This window comes from Mastomys coucha, unplaced genomic scaffold (assembly GCF_008632895.1).
Source record: "Mastomys coucha isolate ucsf_1 unplaced genomic scaffold, UCSF_Mcou_1 pScaffold12, whole genome shotgun sequence".
Lineage (NCBI taxonomy): Eukaryota > Metazoa > Chordata > Mammalia > Rodentia > Muridae > Mastomys > Mastomys coucha.
Genome location: NW_022196894.1, coordinates 31,845,844 through 31,864,617, shown reverse-complemented (window position 1 = coordinate 31,864,617; position 18,774 = coordinate 31,845,844). Strand labels below are relative to the sequence as shown.

At 41.1% G+C, this 18,774-nt stretch overlaps 1 protein-coding gene across 22 annotated transcripts in view; it reads left to right on the top strand.

Annotated features, from left to right (window-relative positions):
• The window catches only part of Kalrn (kalirin RhoGEF kinase), a 604,914-nt gene that overhangs the window by 416,711 nt on the left and 169,429 nt on the right, over positions 1-18,774 (top strand). For 3 of the 22 annotated variants that reach the window (XM_031363748.1, XM_031363749.1, XM_031363747.1), the window contains exon 34: positions 3,827-5,308. The exons of 16 other annotated variants lie outside the window; for them this stretch is intronic. In XM_031363748.1, coding sequence (XP_031219608.1) covers positions 3,827-3,889 — 63 coding nt within the window. In that variant the 3' untranslated portion in view covers positions 3,890-5,308. Of the gene's footprint in view, positions 1-3,826; positions 5,317-18,774 lie in introns of those variants that run through there. 3 more of the 22 variants (XM_031363751.1, XM_031363750.1, XM_031363746.1) reach the window with 2 other exon arrangements.

Here is an 18,774-nt window from a genome sequence, read left to right as displayed (position 1 = left end):
CCACTATGTGTCCCAGTTTTTAACTCTGACGGCTACAGCAAGGAGAATTCCAAGTCTGGGTTCTGGTTTGAACCTTGAGGTAGAAAAGTATTTTTATAAGCCAGTTATGGTATTTGTAGAGTTTTCTATATAATGGAGGAACACAGACAACATGCAGAGTCCCCACTCAAGGCAGAAATCTCCTCCTCATCTAATGGGGCAGGTGCTATCCTTTCCCTAAGAAGTCACTGATATTGTGGGATATACACACAGGCTGGCTGAAAGAAAGCCAATCCAGGGTACTAACCACTAGCCCCTGCCTTCATGCCTTAGCCCCTAGCATGATGAGCCTCCTAGTCCTCAAGGTAAGTATCATTCTCCTCATTTTACAGATGACAGATTGTACAGACTATGTCAATTGGGGATTAAATAGCTTACTCAGGGTCATACAGCCAGAAAGTGTAGAGCAGTTTGAATCCTGGTCCTCTATGCAAACGATCTCACACGGGCAAAGACCAGTAAAGAAACCCATTGCATGATGTAGGAAAACACACAAAGCAACATTTGTCTCAAATAGTATAAATATTTTGATTTCCTCCTCCTGACCAACAGAATGAGCCGTAACTGAACTCAAAAGCCAAGAATGTTTCATGTTCTGTGTATTGTATGTGTGCTCACTATCTCCTGTGCCCAATAGAACATGCCATGTATCAGAGTCAAGAGGAGGCTGAATATTAATCTTAGCTATAGGACTGGCAATTAAGGCACATCCTTGCATCAGAAGCTTCCTAATTCATCAGAACAAAACATTGAGAACACATAGTCAGATAAATTATAGTAGACAACACAATTGGCAATTCGCAGTTAAGATTACCTTAACAATCTGCTGTGGTCTGTGGAACAAGAATACATATAAAGCTATCACCTAAATAAATATGTTCTTTGTCTGTGGCTGTTTTAATCTCCCTAGATGTTTAGCCTTATCTCCCATGTACACAGTGACTATAGAACATCTCACCATGCCTCAGGGTGCTTCATTATGAGAGTCAAATATTAGGACATGGCCTACAGTATATCAAGTGAAAGATTTATATAAAGGCTCCAGTACCGTCATATAAAAAAGACAAGGAGAACCAGGCAGTGGTGGCTCACACCTTTAATCTCAGCACTTGGGAGGCAAAGGCAGGTGGATTTCTGAATTCAAGGTCAGCCTGGTCTACAGAGTGAGTTCCAGGACAGCCAAGGCTACACAGAGAAACCCTGTCTCAAAAAAAAAAAAAAAAAAAAAAAAAAAAAAGACAAGGAAATCTCAACATATCCTCTCCCCCAAAATGCCGAGCAAGTCCAGCTGATAAAAAGTCATAGTCCTATAAAGAGTCCTCCTGATTCTTGCCCCGTATGGAAAATCCCAAAGATAAATGTTTCTGACACACTGGAAGATGCCAAATATAGTCAAAGTGTTGCCAACTTGGTATCCAGAAGAGCTGTTCAAACATAGAAAAGCCCCTAGGGCTGAGGATTCAGGGGACTCTTCCAGTCACCAGGGAGTATGTCTAAACCCTGACCCTTGTACTTGTGCCCAGGAAGCCAAAGGCATAGGATGATTACATGTGAAATGATTATGAATTCTAAGCTGATACATATTTTTCCAATAGGAAAATTCAGTAGCATTTATTCTTCCACTTAAAACATTTTTCCACCAGTCCTTCCATTAGGTCAGATTTTTTTTTTAAAAGTCATCTCAACAGGATCATGAATAACTAGGCATCTGGCCATTGTAACACACTCTTATGATCCCAGCTTTCTGACTTGGAAAACTGAGGCAATGAAGTCAGCCTAGGCTATTTAGTGAGATATTTTTCTCACAACAACAAAAAATTAAAAGCCATGCATCTGTGTTATTCCTCTGTTGACATGCCTATTGGGTATATCCCAGTCATGTCTTCCCGGGCAGGTGTGTGCATTTCTCAGGACTCTTAGAAAAGCATATACTCAGTCTGTGTGGGTTCTATTCCTGAGTATCTCCATACATCAAACCATCTTCAAAGAAGATTTGCAGATGTACAGAGCCATTCACAGCATGAGGCTGAAAGGGTATAAGGAACTTTCTATAGAACCTAATGGCATGTATAATAAAATTACTCAAGCTACTTCTAGTTAGCTCCTAGGATATAAGATAGGCCCGTCCGTGAGGCAATGTCATACATATGTCCAGTCATCATCTAGTAGATTGGGGTCAGCACATACCAGTGGTTAAAGGACAGCTTTGAATACAGACAGACCTTAATTCAGGGCTCACCTCATGCATCTACTTTCCAGTTTTATGTTCTGGACAGGACCTCTCCAGGCCTCTGGCTGCCAAATGAGGGCAATGATATCCACCACATACACAAGCATGTGGAGTGATACATGTAAACGCTCAGCTTTCTGGCACATGAAAGATTCAAAATTCTATAAACTATTAGTGATAGCAAATAAAGAGCAACAGAATGCAAAATCCAATATTTATAAAATTATCCAATTCTACCGATGAGATAGATTCTATAGGCCTTATAACACATATACTAACTAGCCTAGGAATGGCAGCAAACATGGCATGAGAATATTGGCTATCAAGTGAGGATCACTGATACATGCCCCTGCCTTCGTTCCTATCAGGGCAACATTAGACTGAGAAAAGTGTGCTTTCATATTCTTGAGCCCTGTAAGTAACCATACTACAGTGACATAGTTGGGCACATGAGGGGCTTGACCCTGAGTGACTTCCATGTGCATGTAGACAGCTCCAGGCTTTCTTGCAAATCTCTTCTCCCTCTACCATCTGGAGTGTCTCCCTCCTTCCCTGAGCTCAGGACAGGTAGAATAAATACCATTCAGCTTGCTGCTCAACTTTCCTTTCCTCTGCTGAAATTCTGACTGGGAGAGTTTCGACCTGTATTTCCCATTTCTGTGGGGCAGGTGTGTGGGAGCCTTGTATTCCATGTCAAAGCTGAAGTCTAGACACTGCACTTTTCTCTTCCCTGGGACTCATTTCCATTTAAAATACTCCACTCTGCTAGTGGCTACTAGAAGCTTGCCATTTTCCTTAGAGAAACAATAACCCATTGTTTCACATTCATGCTGGGTGGCTAATCCACCCACACTCACTAGCCCACTTAGTAATTTACTCCTTCAGACTGCCTTGTAGTCTGGTCAAACCAGCCCCATACCCTAGGAAAACTACAGGTTGCAGCATGTCGTGGGCTCTAGCCGTACACAAAAATCACACATTTTAAACCCATTGCTGTCAAACATCTACAGGAATAGGCAACCTTATCTATATTTCCCTTTCTCAATTAAATGTTGCATCTAGACTTGGTAGGATGTGGGACCCTGAAAGAGTTTAAGAAAAGTATAACAGGGATACTGTGTAAGTGTAAGAGATCTCTGCCAGGAGGGCCTTACTTACTATCCTGGTAACAATGTTTCTGCTGCCCCTGTTATATTATTTGTCGAAGACATTGAGAAGCCACTGCAGGACTGGTCTATGGGGGAGGTCTCATGAGTTGAAAAGAGATGGATGTGAGTTCTGGCATCAAGTGACCAGTCAGTGATCCTATTCTGGATCCTGGACCTGCTTAGACTCTGCTGAACCTTCAGACTAAGGAGCTCTTACCCAGCTCTGCCTCCTCTCTATGCTCTTCTGAAAGAACGGTTGTGTCTTGCAGGTTGTAGTCTGTGCATCGGGTTACTAGGTGTAGGTCGCACTGATGGTTTAACACTGTTTTTCTATAAAGGGCTATGGGATCTCATGCAGATTTTTGCAAAGTCATATGCAAATCACAGAGCCCAGCCCTTTTCTTAACAGGATGGCAACCTTGTTCCTCGGTGGCACCTGGGACCTGGAGATCCTTTCTCCACTTACGTTTAGCGCGCAGCCTGGGACTTGTCCCTGCAGCTCACCGGGTTAGCCGTGGCACCGTTGGGACCTCCCACCAGGACTCCAATCACCCAACTCTATTGAGACTGCTCTGACAGGGCTGGTATGGGGTGCAGCCTTTGCTCAGAGGGCAACATGTTCCAAGCAAAATCTGCCCACCTGGGCCATGGGCTCACCCCGGCCTCCCTGCTTCTCTCCTGGGTGCAATTTTGAGGTTGCTGAGCTTCGATCCAAAGTCCAAAATGGTGGGGCAACAGGGATTTACCAAGAGGCCCCAGGGCCCCATGTACTTCCCCAGCTCCCAACCTGACACACCAGGGATTCCACCCCACTCCCACCCCTACACCCACATCGGGCCCTCTCTGCCCAAAAAAGTCTGCAACTCACGTAGACAGGGTAGCGAGGGTAGCGATAACGGGGTGCATTTGATTTTAGTTTCTCTTCAGGTTGAACATTTCTGTGAGCAGTGACCCATCCCCAATCTGGACAAGGCTATCCCAATGCTGTAGCTCCTCTCCTCTACATCATGAGAATGTGTGGGGGCGGGCCCGAGATACAGATGGGGAGTGTCAAATCCAGCCTTTCCCCAGTGCTGGCAGCAGCCACTTCCTTCAATGCAGTGCTGTTTGATGCAGCCTCTCTGCCACTCCCTTCTGAGGTCTCTGGAGCAAAGACCACCATTCTAGTCCTATTTACTTCAAGCAATCCTGTGGGGTGGGGTGGGGAACGCAAGAAGACCTAAAATGAAGCCAGCTGGTCACTTGTTGATGGTTGTTGACACTAGATGGTACATGGATGTTCAGTAGACTTTTCTCACTTTTGTATATGTTTCCAATTTTTCATAATAAATTTTTTTAAAGTCCTCCAGCTTCCATACCATTCAAGAAAGAACCCTAACCCCCAAGAAAGTTTCATGGAGCCCCACCTCCACCCCCACCCCCACACCAAGGCAAGAGGCAGGGATGATTCCAATTTCGTATAAATAGATATAAATATAATATAATATAAATATATATATGTAAAACACTCATTTTCTAACCTTTTTTTAAGGCCCACTGCTTTATTTTCAATAAACTAAACCTTATTTCTAAGAGGTCCCGAAGTTGGGCTCACTTCCCAGGCTGGGTGATGGGGAGGGCAGGGAAGAGGGTCCTTAAAAGTTTACACTTTCGTGTGTCTCACACTCTTACTGTGAGAAAGTGGCTTGTTCAGTGTTCTGAACTTTGCGAAGGGTGTCTGTTCGCGATGCACAGTGTCATTCTCTGGATGTGCACCTGGCTCAGGAAGGACTGTCTTTGTACTTGAACTTAAAGCCGATGGAGAACCTAACATGGGCATTTGCATGATTCAGATTTGCTGCTGTCTCTTTTCCATATGTCTCTTTCTTGGATGTGTTCTAATAAAATGATTCTAAAGCAGGCTGTTGATATATAGTGATTTATAAATACCTTCTTCTGAGCTCGGAGGCCCTTAAGTTCTCTGCCTTCCCACTTTCTGGAAAGACCTGTCAAGCTGAGGACAGATGCATAGAGGGTGTCTGTCTCTGTGGCAGGATTGTGCCACACCTTCGATCACAGTCATTAATAAGAATCCTATCAACCACAGCAATATTATTTTCTGGTTTCCTAGCAACAGAACTTGTTTTCCAGAACAAAGATGAATGACCATCTGTGGATGAGACTAATGGGGGAAAGGCAGAATGGGTAGGGAAGAGTCAGGAGTGAAATTCTCTCTACCGGGGAGGGAGGGATGAGGAAGAGGGTAAAAAGAGGCAAAGGTACCCCAAAACAAGCAGGTCAGCTCTGGACTTGGCCCATGTAGTAGTAGCTCAGCACCTTCAGAGGATCCTCAACTGTTAATTTTTATTTTTAAATTTTGATATCAAGGCATAGCACATTGAAAGACCCATTGGGGAAACACACATTTCCGGAAGTAGATATTCTGAAAAATGCTCCCTTCAGCCAAGCCTGGTGAGGGCATTTCCATAAGCTAGTAACAGCCTTATAGGGTTTAGTCCTTGGTGAAGGAGGGATCCTGAGAACCTCATCAGCTAACAAGTGTGTGTAGGGGCTGCAGAGGCAGGATCAGACAAGGGGGCTTCCATTTCTTGAGCATACTTCTCATGGCAGACACTAAGAAACCACCGATTTTTTCCCTGGGGTTTTTCATAGCCAGTCAGAGAGGCCAACCGTGTTTTATTTATTTTCCTAATAACCTGAACACTAGAAATAATAGACTTGTAATTCTGCAGTTTGTCTTTGTTATATCCAAGCCATGGGGTTGATAGCCAGGTGGCTAGCCTGAGCTTTCTATGGCATGGCCACCTCCACTCTGCATCCGTGGCCAGTGCGGACCAGGATTCTGTTCTTCCCTATGACTAGAGAGCTCTTTAGGTCAGGGTCTCTGCAACACACATCTATATTCCTGCTGCCTGGTTGAAATCATCAGTTAGTTCCCACAGGGATTTGTTTACTCCTTATATTTAAGAAATGCCTCCAACTGCTGGCTGGGCATTAAAAAGTAGGTGAGCCAATAAACCCTGTTCTCATGGAACTTACCAGTTCAGGAAATATGCTTTAGTCAGACAACACATGAACAGATATGTAACAACTGCAAGAAGAAATGAGACCAGTAAGATGAAACCAAGGCAGATAATGCTGTTTGCCTAAGGGCATATGACAACTTATAGGCAGAGTAAAAATTAGAACCCAGGACCCTGACTTCTCTATATTATTGTCTCCCTAGTATGTCTCACAGTTCCTTTGCATAGCAATATACTAGCCCCAGACAGCTATATGAACATGGCACTCAAGACACTGCCCTATAACTAGCAAGACCCAAAGGGTACATTTGGAAATGATGAACTATGTTCCTGAGGATGGCACTGGCAAGAGCCTTGTTTGTGGACTTATCTTGGAGCCCAGTTCAGAAACTGAAAGGCAAAGCTTCCTGCCGTAGTGTAATACTGACAGATTAGGGGGTATACAGGTGCTGCAGGGTCTTTCTAACTCCCAGAGCAAGAAGTCACTCATTCAACAAATATTTACTGAGTGTATAGTAGGTGCTAGGCATGGTGCTCAGAGCTAGGAACATGAATGAGAGGACATGTTCAGGGTAGTATGGCCAAATACAGGACATGAAAGAATGAAACATGTCACCTTCAGAAAATAAATATTCTCATTGGAAGAGAGAGATAAAACACAAAGAATTAATGTATCATATTAGAAAGCAATAATTGTTATTTTATAATTGTTATGAGAAAATAAATCAAGGAGGGAAAAATAGGACATGGCAGGGGTAGGGATACATTTTTAAGAGAACCTGATGTGCCAGATCAGCATGTAACACATATATACATGTATGTACATATATAATCTGTGTATAATACATATAAACGCACAGACTGCAGATATGTCTGCTCTCTCTATGTGTAACAGATAAGTACCTTTAACACAACTTACCATGTCACTTTGTACCCAGATCTAAATAGCTAGTTATATAATATGATTGGAAAAGACCCTAAGCCACCTTCTCTGCCACATCTGAATGCTCACATCCTAGTTTTCCATTTTTTTCCTTTGGCCTAAAGCAGTGCTTCTCAAACTCATATATACGTATGAGCCTGATATATATCACAGTTACCTCAAGCACTTGTTGAAACACAGATCCTGGGCCCCACTCTCAGAATTATGTGATTCAGTCCATCTGGAGTAGACACATGAATTTGCATTTCTACCAGAGTCCAGGTAATACCAATACTGTTGGTTTAAGGACCACACTCTGAGATCCTCCTCTAGTGAGTGGAGTTAGGGGAACTGCCTATTAAGACAAGCCAACTCCATAAGAAAGGGTGTACCCGTTCCTTGGGTGTCCTAGACATTATCAGAGTAGCTGCCCTTGAAAAGTAAAATTCTTAAGAAGTGAAACTTTTTTTTAATGGAATATGTATCAGAAGCCAAAGCCCAGGGTCCCAAGCCTTCAGGAAGTAAAGCAAGGCACTCATCCAGAACAAGAGGCGACAATGATATTTTGTTGTTTTCTTACACACACTCCATATTTTATCGCTGTACTATGTCTGCAAGCCATTCTGGACTCCTACTTCCTCATTACCAGTGAACCTAGTACACAGAACGCAGATAATGGAAGTGATACACAAAGAGGCATATGGCCTCCCAAGGTAGAAAAGCTTCAGTGGCCTTAATCAGGTCTAGAGTTCCTCCTCCTGGACTCTTCATTATATTAGCTGAAGCTCCATCTTGGGATGTCCATCCTGGGAAGTTGCTCTCCAGGACATATATGTTCTTTGCTTTTAATTTGGTTTTGTTTTTGTTTTTTTGTTTTTTAAATCACTCAGTGCAAGAAGGCTGTCCACATGAGTGATTAACTGTGGCAAGTTCTAAGCCCTGCGTGAGTTCTTTGTACTGTAAACCCTTCTCCTACTGGGTATTGTACAACGGAAATACTAACTCATTTTATTAATAGCCTGGGCTAGAACTAATCATTACAAAAACAAACCTGCTAGGGGAAAGCACACACAACGCTTTCCAAAGAAAAATGGAAATGGCGTCTTGATCCCATGTACCATCACTTCTATTCCATTAATAGACATAATTGAACATTTTCCCCATTACTAACACATACAGCAAAATTAATGTGTTTTCAACTGCATGGCTCATACATTGCATTCTTGGATACTCAAACCTGGCCGCCCACTAAAAAGAAGTGAAGGATAAAATCGCCCTTCCTGGTACTTGCTGTTTTAGTTATATTCTCAAACATTCCAGTACCAACTCCTCATGATGGAAGACTGGATCCCCATTGAACCTCACAGGTGGTAGCTCTGTCTGTGGATTTTAGAATTTAATCTCAATTTTCCCTCCTCTGTCTCATAAGTGTTCTGATGTTATGAAAACTTCCTCCTATGCATATTGTTACATGGACTCTCATTTATTCAATAAACATTATAAAGCCTCAGGCCCTATAAAGGCTAATGAACAGACTACAGAACCAAGTTACAGATAATTCCCTCCTCGAAGAATATAATCTATAACAGAACCATTCTAAACATTTGGGAATATTCATAAGGCATGGACCTTAGTCCATGGATGCTCCTCCCCATTTTCATTCTTCCTATTCAGCATATGCTCTTAAAAATTGAACTGTTGAGTTATTTCAGCTTCAAGTCAAAAGAGATACCATTAGGAAATACCTATACCTGAAGAGAACATTGAGCTAGGGAAGAAACATTAGCCTGGACCTCTGGGCATGTGCAAAGATGGTTATGTTTTGGCAGCTCAAAGGCAATGTATAAAGAGCAGTCTGGAATCTAGCATCTGCCATATATATTCCACATGTGTAACATGGAGATGTAATACCATGGTCCATACATATATAGTACTTAGAGGATCAGGAAAAAGATGACATTGAAGAAAGATCCAGTGTGAATGTATGGTTGGTGAGATTAACTCCAAAGTGTACTAAGAAAATAACTATTTGTGGAAAAAAAATGCTAGTCCATAACACAAGGAATGAACAGATAATGAGTTGGGTTGTGGAAGAGAATGGAATGCACAGGATTCATCTAGCTTTGTTGTTTCAGACCATGATCCTACAAAGTGGTTGTGGGAGTGACTTGCTTGTGTGCATGCACACACGATGTGTTCACAAATATATAAGGATGAGGCAGGTATTGTAGACCAGTAATAGCTTTTCATGAGGATGTAAACTCTTTGGATGAATTCCAGTTTCACAATCTAGAAAGAAAGGCAGGTTAAGGGAATCAAAACTAGATACAGAAGTGAAAGTTGATGTTGTAATTCTGGTGACCATGACCACACCTGCCTTCCATCTCTACTGGGCCAGGGAAGTGGCCACAGCCTGAGGCCTGGGCTCTGACACCAGTCTTCTTTAGCCTGGATTTTGTCACTAATGGAATTCCAAGTACAGATTCTGAAGTAAGCCTGTCAGGTTTGTCCTTTGAAATCTATTTCTTCCAGCTCTACAAACCTACCCAGGTCCTGGAGGAAGTGTTGTAGCATAGATGCTTTATCCAGGCTTAACAGTGACCACCAAGTATGCCACTGACATGCTGTGCCGACCATCAGTAGCTACAGAGAGACTTTGAAGATTTGGAAATAGTGGTGATGAAGTAGTTACCGCGTATCTGCCTTTCGGTTTCCAGGGTGGCAGGGTAAAAAGTGTTATTCTATCTGTAAGGATATCCAGGGATTCTGTTGCCTGTTGATGGTGACCATTCAGTGGTTCCCATACCCATGAACAAAGTTAAGTGTATAGGTCTGGCTGTACTGGCTGTTGCTAAGTGGTGGTTGGTGCCTGCATTTGGGTGAATAAATGTCCCATGGTGGATAGGGATTAAAATATAGTTGACAGAGAAATAATTTATATATTATTAGCATAGTGAACACTTTGAGGGTAATCCATCAATATAGCCTTCCATGTGTTGTTTGGGGATCTCACAGAATCCTGAGGACTTATGTAGGCATCTTGGCCTCAAGAGGAGCGAGGTGGTGATAAGTCTGGTTTCTATGGTTGGTTCATCCAAGGCCAGCTGGGAGCTTGGAGTGAATGTGGGAGGCGCCATGCTGCTCACTCTTCTGAGTTCCCCTTCGGGGTTGAAGATTCTGATACATTGCTTCATATTTTAGCATTTCTGAAACCACCTAACAGAGTGCTTGCTGAAAAGCTATAGATAATCATCTTCAAAACTAGGCCATCACAGGTCACCTAGGTACTCTGCCTAACCTGAAGTGCCATACACACAAGCTTAGTAATGGAGCATGTCATCAAAGAGGGAGCCTTTGCAATGTTTGATTGGTTGATTGCTGTTGCAGAATAAAAATGATTACGTTACAGCTTGACATCACAGTAAAAAGCTTCAGTGAAGGGCCAGACATGAGTAGAGGCTTCCAGGAGAGGACATATTGCCATTACTTCAGCATTTCTGGCTTCTGAGGAGCTGAGGGATTCAGAAATTAAAGTGAGATAGTTAAAAAAAAAAAAAAAAAGCAATGAGTCTACTGATATTGCTAACCTGGTTACATGTCTATCATCACAGCCATGTTCCTGTCATGCCAAGACCTCAAAAATATCTCAATAGCTGACTTCTGGATTAAATGTTTTATAAAAGAATGTACAGGGGGCAGAGGGTTGAGATAGGCTAATGCCAGTAATGACATTGGACACAGTCATTTTAGTAAACATTGACACGAAACAGTGTCAAGGGTTTCTCACAGAGTGATATCAGGAGACAGAACCTGGGAAGTCTACCAAGAGACTGTAGGAATGGCCTACAGCCTCCAAGAGTAAATGAGATGGTCATTGTCTACAAAATAAAAGAATACCTAGTAACTTGTGGCTCTCACCAAGAACTGGGTATCTCTATCATGTTCACTCATCTACTCATCCAACAAATACTTCTCAAGTACCTACTGTGTACCATGTACAGTTCTAGACAGCAAAATCAGATCCCCCCTGAGAAAAACAAATAAGAATTCCTACCCGGGTGGGTCTTATATTCTGGTGGAAATACATATAGGCGAAATATGTAAGATGCCAGGTGATGGCACATGATGTGTAATACAAAGCGATATAGAGGGGAGGGGAGTAAAGGGATGACTTAAGTTCTGGCAACCAGCACAGTTAGAGGGGCATGGATAATGCAATTAGTCCAAAGAGTCTCGAGGTGGATAATGGCAATGAGGTTGTGTTTCAGGACAGGGTGAGGTAAGGATTTCCTAGAAACCCATACAAGGTTTTAGAAAGCTCTGTTCATTATTGACACCCCAAAGCTTGAAGACTTGTAGAGGAACAATCGTGTCTAGGAGGAGAGTGAATGGAGCCCAGTAATAGGCCCTTCCCATGTGTCCTAGGTCACAGGAATCTGATTCACTCTAAGTGACAGGTACCTTACTTATGGGGCTATAACATCCTTCCAGTTCATATGACTAAACTACTGAAATACATCAAGGTATTGTCTAAGTCATAAGTGATTCTGGGAACTCAGAACTCATAGAGCACTCTGTTCATATGTCTGACAGTTCAAAATAGCCTTACAAACTCTGAGAGGTGTGGAAAAGTACTTGTTTTGTCCTTAGTTTCCTTTTGGTTATGTCCCTCAACTTCCAGCCGACTGTAGGGTCCCACCTGGCTACATTGATATACACTTGGTAGCAGCAGGAAGTGTCTGTCAGCAGGGCTTGTCACCAAGTCAAAGATAAAGTCCACTTTGCTTGATCATGAACAGAAAAGGACCTCAGGAGAACTGAAAAAGAGGTGTAGAGATTCCAGATAGGGTCTTGGGATCCTAATAGAATCTGTTCTCTAGACTCAAGCAAACAGTAGATAACTCAGCATAGAGCTGAGTTCTTAATTACAGGAAGGCGTCTCACTCATCATTAGGATATAAACATACCTTCTCCATGTCTTCTCCCCAGATCCCACTTAGGACTCATTTAACATGTGCAATGGATTGGTGTGATATGAATCTAACTTTTTCCCACTACCACATCAGTTTGTCTCCAGAGGCAAGCCCTTGAGGTTGAGGCCAAATAAGGAGGAAACGAGGCACCAGTTCACACCCACTCCCATTTATTGTATGAAAAGGCTAATGCTTTAAGCCTTATAGCTTGAGAAACATGTTGCAAGACTAAGTCTACCACAACTGTATATGAAATTGGTCAGCCACACCAGGTAAAGGATACATGAGACAAGTGCATCCCAGTTCAGGTCCTGATTCTCAAGCCAAGTAGCTAATGCCAAACAAAATATTCCCTGTTGTTATAGGAAATTGAGTGTGACGTGATTATTTTCTATTTTCTTTACTCAATATATATGCTTATTGGGGGTGCTCTAACCATACCAAGCCAACCATCTTTTAGCTTGTTCTGATAAAAATTCAATTTTGAGCATGATTGAGACCTCATTTATGAATTGCAAAAATCATTTTGAACTTGCTTGCTAGCAGCTGGATGAAGAATCAGAGTTAGGCTGCTAGAGTCCATATTAAGTCATGCGAGTAATTGGATTGTGGATTAGTATAATATGAGTTCCGTGAGGAAAGGGATTCAGGTCTGCTATATGTTTATTAAATTAATTTTGTTATTTGACAACTTTTATTCTTTGTCGATTTCATACATATATAATATATCCTTGTCTAATTCCCCTCCCCTTCTTAATCATCACTCTATCCACAATAGCTAATCTATTGTCAGGTACGTTATAGGTACTGTGAGACAACTGGGTAGTGTACAGTGTGAGTGCAGTGTCCTTAGTGTGTAGAACTACAAACAAGAATATTCTTCTGCACTTTTAGCATGCAGACCAGGGGCTAAAGTACTGTGGAACAGGAAGGAGCTCTGGAGAATAATGTCATCTCTGGCAAAACCCAATAGCATATGCCTTGAATTCCATACAACATCATAGATAAGTGGGTCTCTAAGACTTGATCTGCCGGGTGGAGCTAAATCCAGAATCAAGATAGGACAGGGAAATTTAGCAGAGCACTCCAATCAAAGGAGCCTTAACCATAGGAGTGAGTGAGCTGGGATCCCAGATGGACAATCAGATGTGGGAAGGAAACAACAGTGTGATTTGGCCAATGACAATTCAGAGAACTCGGGTAGATGTGGGTTCATTCTCCCAGAGTACATTTTATTCTATTATCAACCCCTGAGTTTTTTAAATGTTAAATCCAGTTGGCTTCTGGGTTCAGTGGATCATTTCTAATTAAGAATGGCGAATAAGAAGATTGGAAGAGTAAAAGCACCCGGGGCCTGAGGCAGTGAATGGGAAAATAAGCCTAACAGAACATGCTGCCCAGAATGAAGCAGGTATTCAAAGAAGCCAAGTTAGCAATGTGTCTCATTTGGTTTACTTTGCTACATCAGTTTCCAGAAGAACTGTAACACAGTGTTGACTGCAAAGGTGCTGCTCTCTGCCCTGCCCCACTCCTGTGCTGACATTCTCAGTAAACATTCCAGGAGCTTCAGGAAATGAAAATGTATGAATAGACCCAAGAGACCGTCGGTAGTGGGTCCTAATGCGGCTCCCTAACAGAGCAGAGCTGCTGTCAGCTTGAATGTCTCGTGTGTTTGGACCGTTCCAGAGGTACACAAAAGAGATATAAAATATCCTTAGCTAGAACTATAGTCTCTTTAGGAGAAAAAATATATATAAATATTCATAGGATGAAATTCACACCATGCAGGTTAGGAATAGTTCTTGCAGCTGCCTAAGCAGTTTGAGAGATGGAATCATCTCTCCTCCCTCCCTATCTATCCAGCATCAAGAATGAATCACTATGTGTAATGGCCACAATCTTTGGGTTGTTTAAAAAGAACAACCGCATAGTAATAATAAACATTGCAGTAGGGATAGTACAATAATAAAATCTACTAAGTCTGCCAAAATCGCTTTTTATTGGCATTCATCTTAGAGTGTCCCCATCTCATTTGTCTCTTAACTATACATTACTCTTTCAGTGTGTCTGAATTCTTACCAACACTCATCCCAAGGCAATCCCATGCAGAGAAGAGAGAAACAGCAGATGTGTCTGGAAGGAAGACTCAAGTTAGTCTGTAGTAACAAAACACCCTTAAATTGTCTTTTAATGATTTAAAACAGGAATGTGTTTTCTGTTAGCACTACATGTTCATATCAACAGGGAGGGCTCTGTTTATTATCCATCACAGAATCTTGCTAATGGGTCAGGTTTAAAGTTGTCAATTACCATCCCAGACAGAAAGAGGATTCTGAAGGCTCCCGTATCTACAATTAAATGTTTCAGGGGGAAATGGCTCAACATGAATGACCAGAACTAACCCTGTATCCTTACTCAGTCACAAGAAAGGCAGGAAAACTAATGGTATCCAAAAGCTAGGAAGCTACGAGTATTTTATAAACATCAGAATAACCACCTTACCATTTCAAATCAGTCATACTTTTGGGTAATGTTTATTTTGGCTAAAGCTCAATATGTACGTTTTGACTCACATAGGTATTTAAATTTTGCCTGTGTTCAACAAATGTTTTTGTGCATGTGAACTTCAAATGTGTTCATTGGAATGCTATTCTTCATGTTTCTTCCATTATTTTCTGTTCCTTGTCCTGCCTTAATTCCTACTATGTCTATGAATATCAGGTTCTATATATAATGGATCTGTACAGCTTTCAGTGTCTATATAGACACTCTAAAATGTATATAAAAATGAAAATTCTTCTTGTTCATGTCAAAATCTTTTCCAGTTAGGGAAATAATTTCTGGAGTCCCCTGTCTTGATGGGCCCTCTATATGTGAGAGCTATATTTGTTACATCACCCATTTTATAACTTGCACAGTGTTCTGTTGGCATGGCACTACACACAAGGGGTGCTGCATGACAAAGAACATAAGCTTGTTAAATCTCTCATGGCAAAGGTGCTAATATTTCAAAGGATGCTGTCCTCGGTGTAAGAAGATGACAAAATGCCATGCTGCTCCATTTTAAGCCATGCTGTGACCCTGTCCTAGAAATCACACGAGTATGTCACTACTGACTAACTCTGGGGCCACTGGGAAGCCAAAGCAGATTCTAGTGAGAAATACATTCAAACTGTCTGCAGTTCCAGACAGATAGTGGTACAGTGAGAACACTGGGCTGGAACTGACTATGAATTGACAAAGAGGTTAGATTTAACAGATGGATATAAAAATATAGTTTTGATTATATTCCATACATTCAAAATCTGGATAGGAACATTAAAAATGATGAATGTCAGACATCTAGAGGGAGGAACTACATTATGAAATCTATTGAGAATCTGCCATGCATTCTATTGGGTACAATTATCAGAATTGGGAAGGGAATTGAGAACATTGGTAATACATTACTGTATGACATCTTTGATACGTAGGAAGGAGAATGAAGAAGGAAGTCTGGTTGGTTAGAAAAAGCAGAATACTTTCTGAACTAACAGCCCCAAGAGGTAAAGAAATGTCAGAACACAGGTTAAGCATCTTTAATCCAAATACTAGAGACCGGAACTTTGGAGGTTTTGTTTGTTGGGGTTTTTTGCTTGTTTGTTTGTTTTTTGGTATTTTGGATTTTGTAATATTTGTACAAATTTTATTAGTCAAACAAACATAATCCAAAGTTAATTCAAGGTCCAAAGCTCTTTGAGCATCATGAGTCTCAGATTGGAGCTGCACCACCTGTATGAAGCATGGAGTAGTAAATTAGAATAAGAGAAGTCGTGGGAGAAAGACGTGAGACTTCTCATTCTGACCAACATAGAGAGGCAAAGACCAGATTGATTTTTCTGCCTGAAACAATTTTTAATGGACAAAATATGAGAAATGATGTTCAAGAAAATTAACATCAGGAATGAGCACAAAATCTGAGAGGTAGGAAGCAAGGTGAGTCCTATAAAGCAGCCCAGCTTTCTGTGTTGAGTCCCCAGGCTTGGATATAGGGAATGGCTGTAGCCTCTGTGTGAACCTAGGCCCAAAAGATGTTTATGGGACATCAGTCAGAGTGTATAAGTTATCTCAGTGTGTAATAGCAAGCCCAGAGCTAAAGATGGCTATCATTCTCCCTACAAGACTTAAAGATATAACCGCATCACAGAATAAAACTCAGAAATAGTCATGCGGAAACTGAGCTGGTATTACACACCTTTAGTTCCAACATTTGGGAGACAGAGGCAGGCAGATTGCCAAGTTTGAAGCCAGCCTGTCTACACCTAGAGCTACGCAGAAAAGACCTGTCTTGGGGTGGGGTAAGCATAATTATGGGAATATAAAAGTATTGGTAAAATAAGGCAAACTCCACAATGTCTAGCTTCTAATAAAACATTGTCAGGTATGCAAAGAATCTGGAAACTGTGTTTTATAATGAGGAGGGCAGTAATCAGTTGGCATAACTCTGAATTGACAAAGAAGATAAAATTAACAGACACAGATATAAGTATATGTAGTTATTGGGCATATTTATGTACTCAAAAGGCTGGATAGAAACCTGGAAAATATGAAAAATGGCACATGTTGGACTTCTAGATGTAAGAGGTACAATGTCTGAAATGGGGGGGTGCCTGAGTAATATTAAGTCAAGCTAGCAAACAAAAGCAATGCAATAGAAGCTTTATTATTATTTGTGCATTGTGTATGTGTGCATGTGTGGGCTCATGTGTCTGTGTGTGCATTGTGTGTATGAGTACACATGTATCCTCATGTGTCTGTGTGCTTTGTATGTGTACTGCATGTGTGTATATGAGTACGTGTGTGCTCATATGTGTTTGTGTGTACATTGTGTGTGAGCACATGTGTGTGCTCATGGATCTGTGTGTGCATTGTGTGTGTGTGTGTGTGTGTGTGTGTGTGTGTGTATTCCCCCACCACAGAGGCTGAGAGGAATAGATTATGTGCTAACGTAAAACCTTTTATGACTTAGAATTCTATGTTGAGCTAAACTATAATTAAAAATGAAGGTAAAATAAAGCTGTTTTCAGACATAAAGGAACCTAGAAATTACAATACTTATAAGTCCTTGATTTTTTAAAAAAGTAAATTAAATATGAAAGAGAAGAATCAGGTGTAAGATATCCTGAGTATAACAAATACTAACATATGTTTTCAAATATTATTAAATACTTAGTACAAGCAATGAGGAAAGATACATACTAAATATGGGGGGGACAACTGTTTTAAGAAATGGAAAGCTTTAGAGGGAAGGAGATCAAGAAGATGAGATCCTTGACTGACTCAAGAACTTGGTAAAGGTAGCAATTGTTGGTCTCACATCTGTAAGCCAGCCCTGAAGAGATGGGAAGATCAAGTTTCAAGGCATGCTAAACCACAGAAGCTACAGGTCAAGATCTCTCTCAGAAAAGAAAGAGAGAAAGAAAGAAAGAAAGAAAGAAAGAGAGAGAGAGAGAGAGAGAGAGAGAGAGAGAGAGAGAAAGAAAGAAAGAAAGAAAGAAAGAAAGAAAGAGAGGGGGAGGGAGGGAAGGAAGAAGGGAGGGAATAAGGGAGGAAGGAAGAAAATAGTAGGAGCTAGCTTTTTGTTAGAAAAGTATGTATTTTTATGTTGGAAAATATAAGTATATAATTTCAATACTAGAAGAACTGCAAACAGAAATGACAGGAACCTAAGTATATTGTGAATCACAATAAATGTAAGTAGATCCAAAACATTAATTGAAATATAAATTATTTTTCAGTACTATATTTGCTCAAAATTCAGATGTAAATTATATAAAAGAACTATGAATCTTAAGCAATACATAAAGACCATGCCAGTTGATAGTGGGTAGAAGACTTGACTGTTAGCTCTGAGCAGCCAGAAGCTAGGAATCTTCCAGAAGTTTTGCATTAGGAGAAAAATGCAAGTAAGTGGTCGCACCCACTAAGAAAGCTAGATAAAGATGGCTAGCAGCTAACAAAGTAAGGAGCTGTCTCTTATGGGTGAAATTGAGTTGAGTGGGCTGGGCATATAGCTCAGTGGGAGAGCACATTCTCAAGGCTCCAAGTGCAAAACCTAGCACCACAGAAGAAGCAAAGAAACCAAAACTTAAGCTAAAGTTGATTGGTATTCATCAAGACTCAAAGGGGAGCTTTTCGATTCCAGAGCAACCCTATAGAATGTAGAACCTTGCCAGGAACTACTGTTGGGATCATTTAACAAGCAGAAAAGCATCATCCTAGAAGTACCAATAAAACTAACAATTCAGTATGACCACATTAAAATTATAGACGTTAAAATACACAAAACGAAGCACAGTTGGGGGGAAAACAGCTATTCTCACAAAACTTGAGTCAGAATCGGTTACTCTTAGCTTCTCTGAATTTGCTTGTTAGGCTGGTTTCTTTTTTTTTTTTTTTC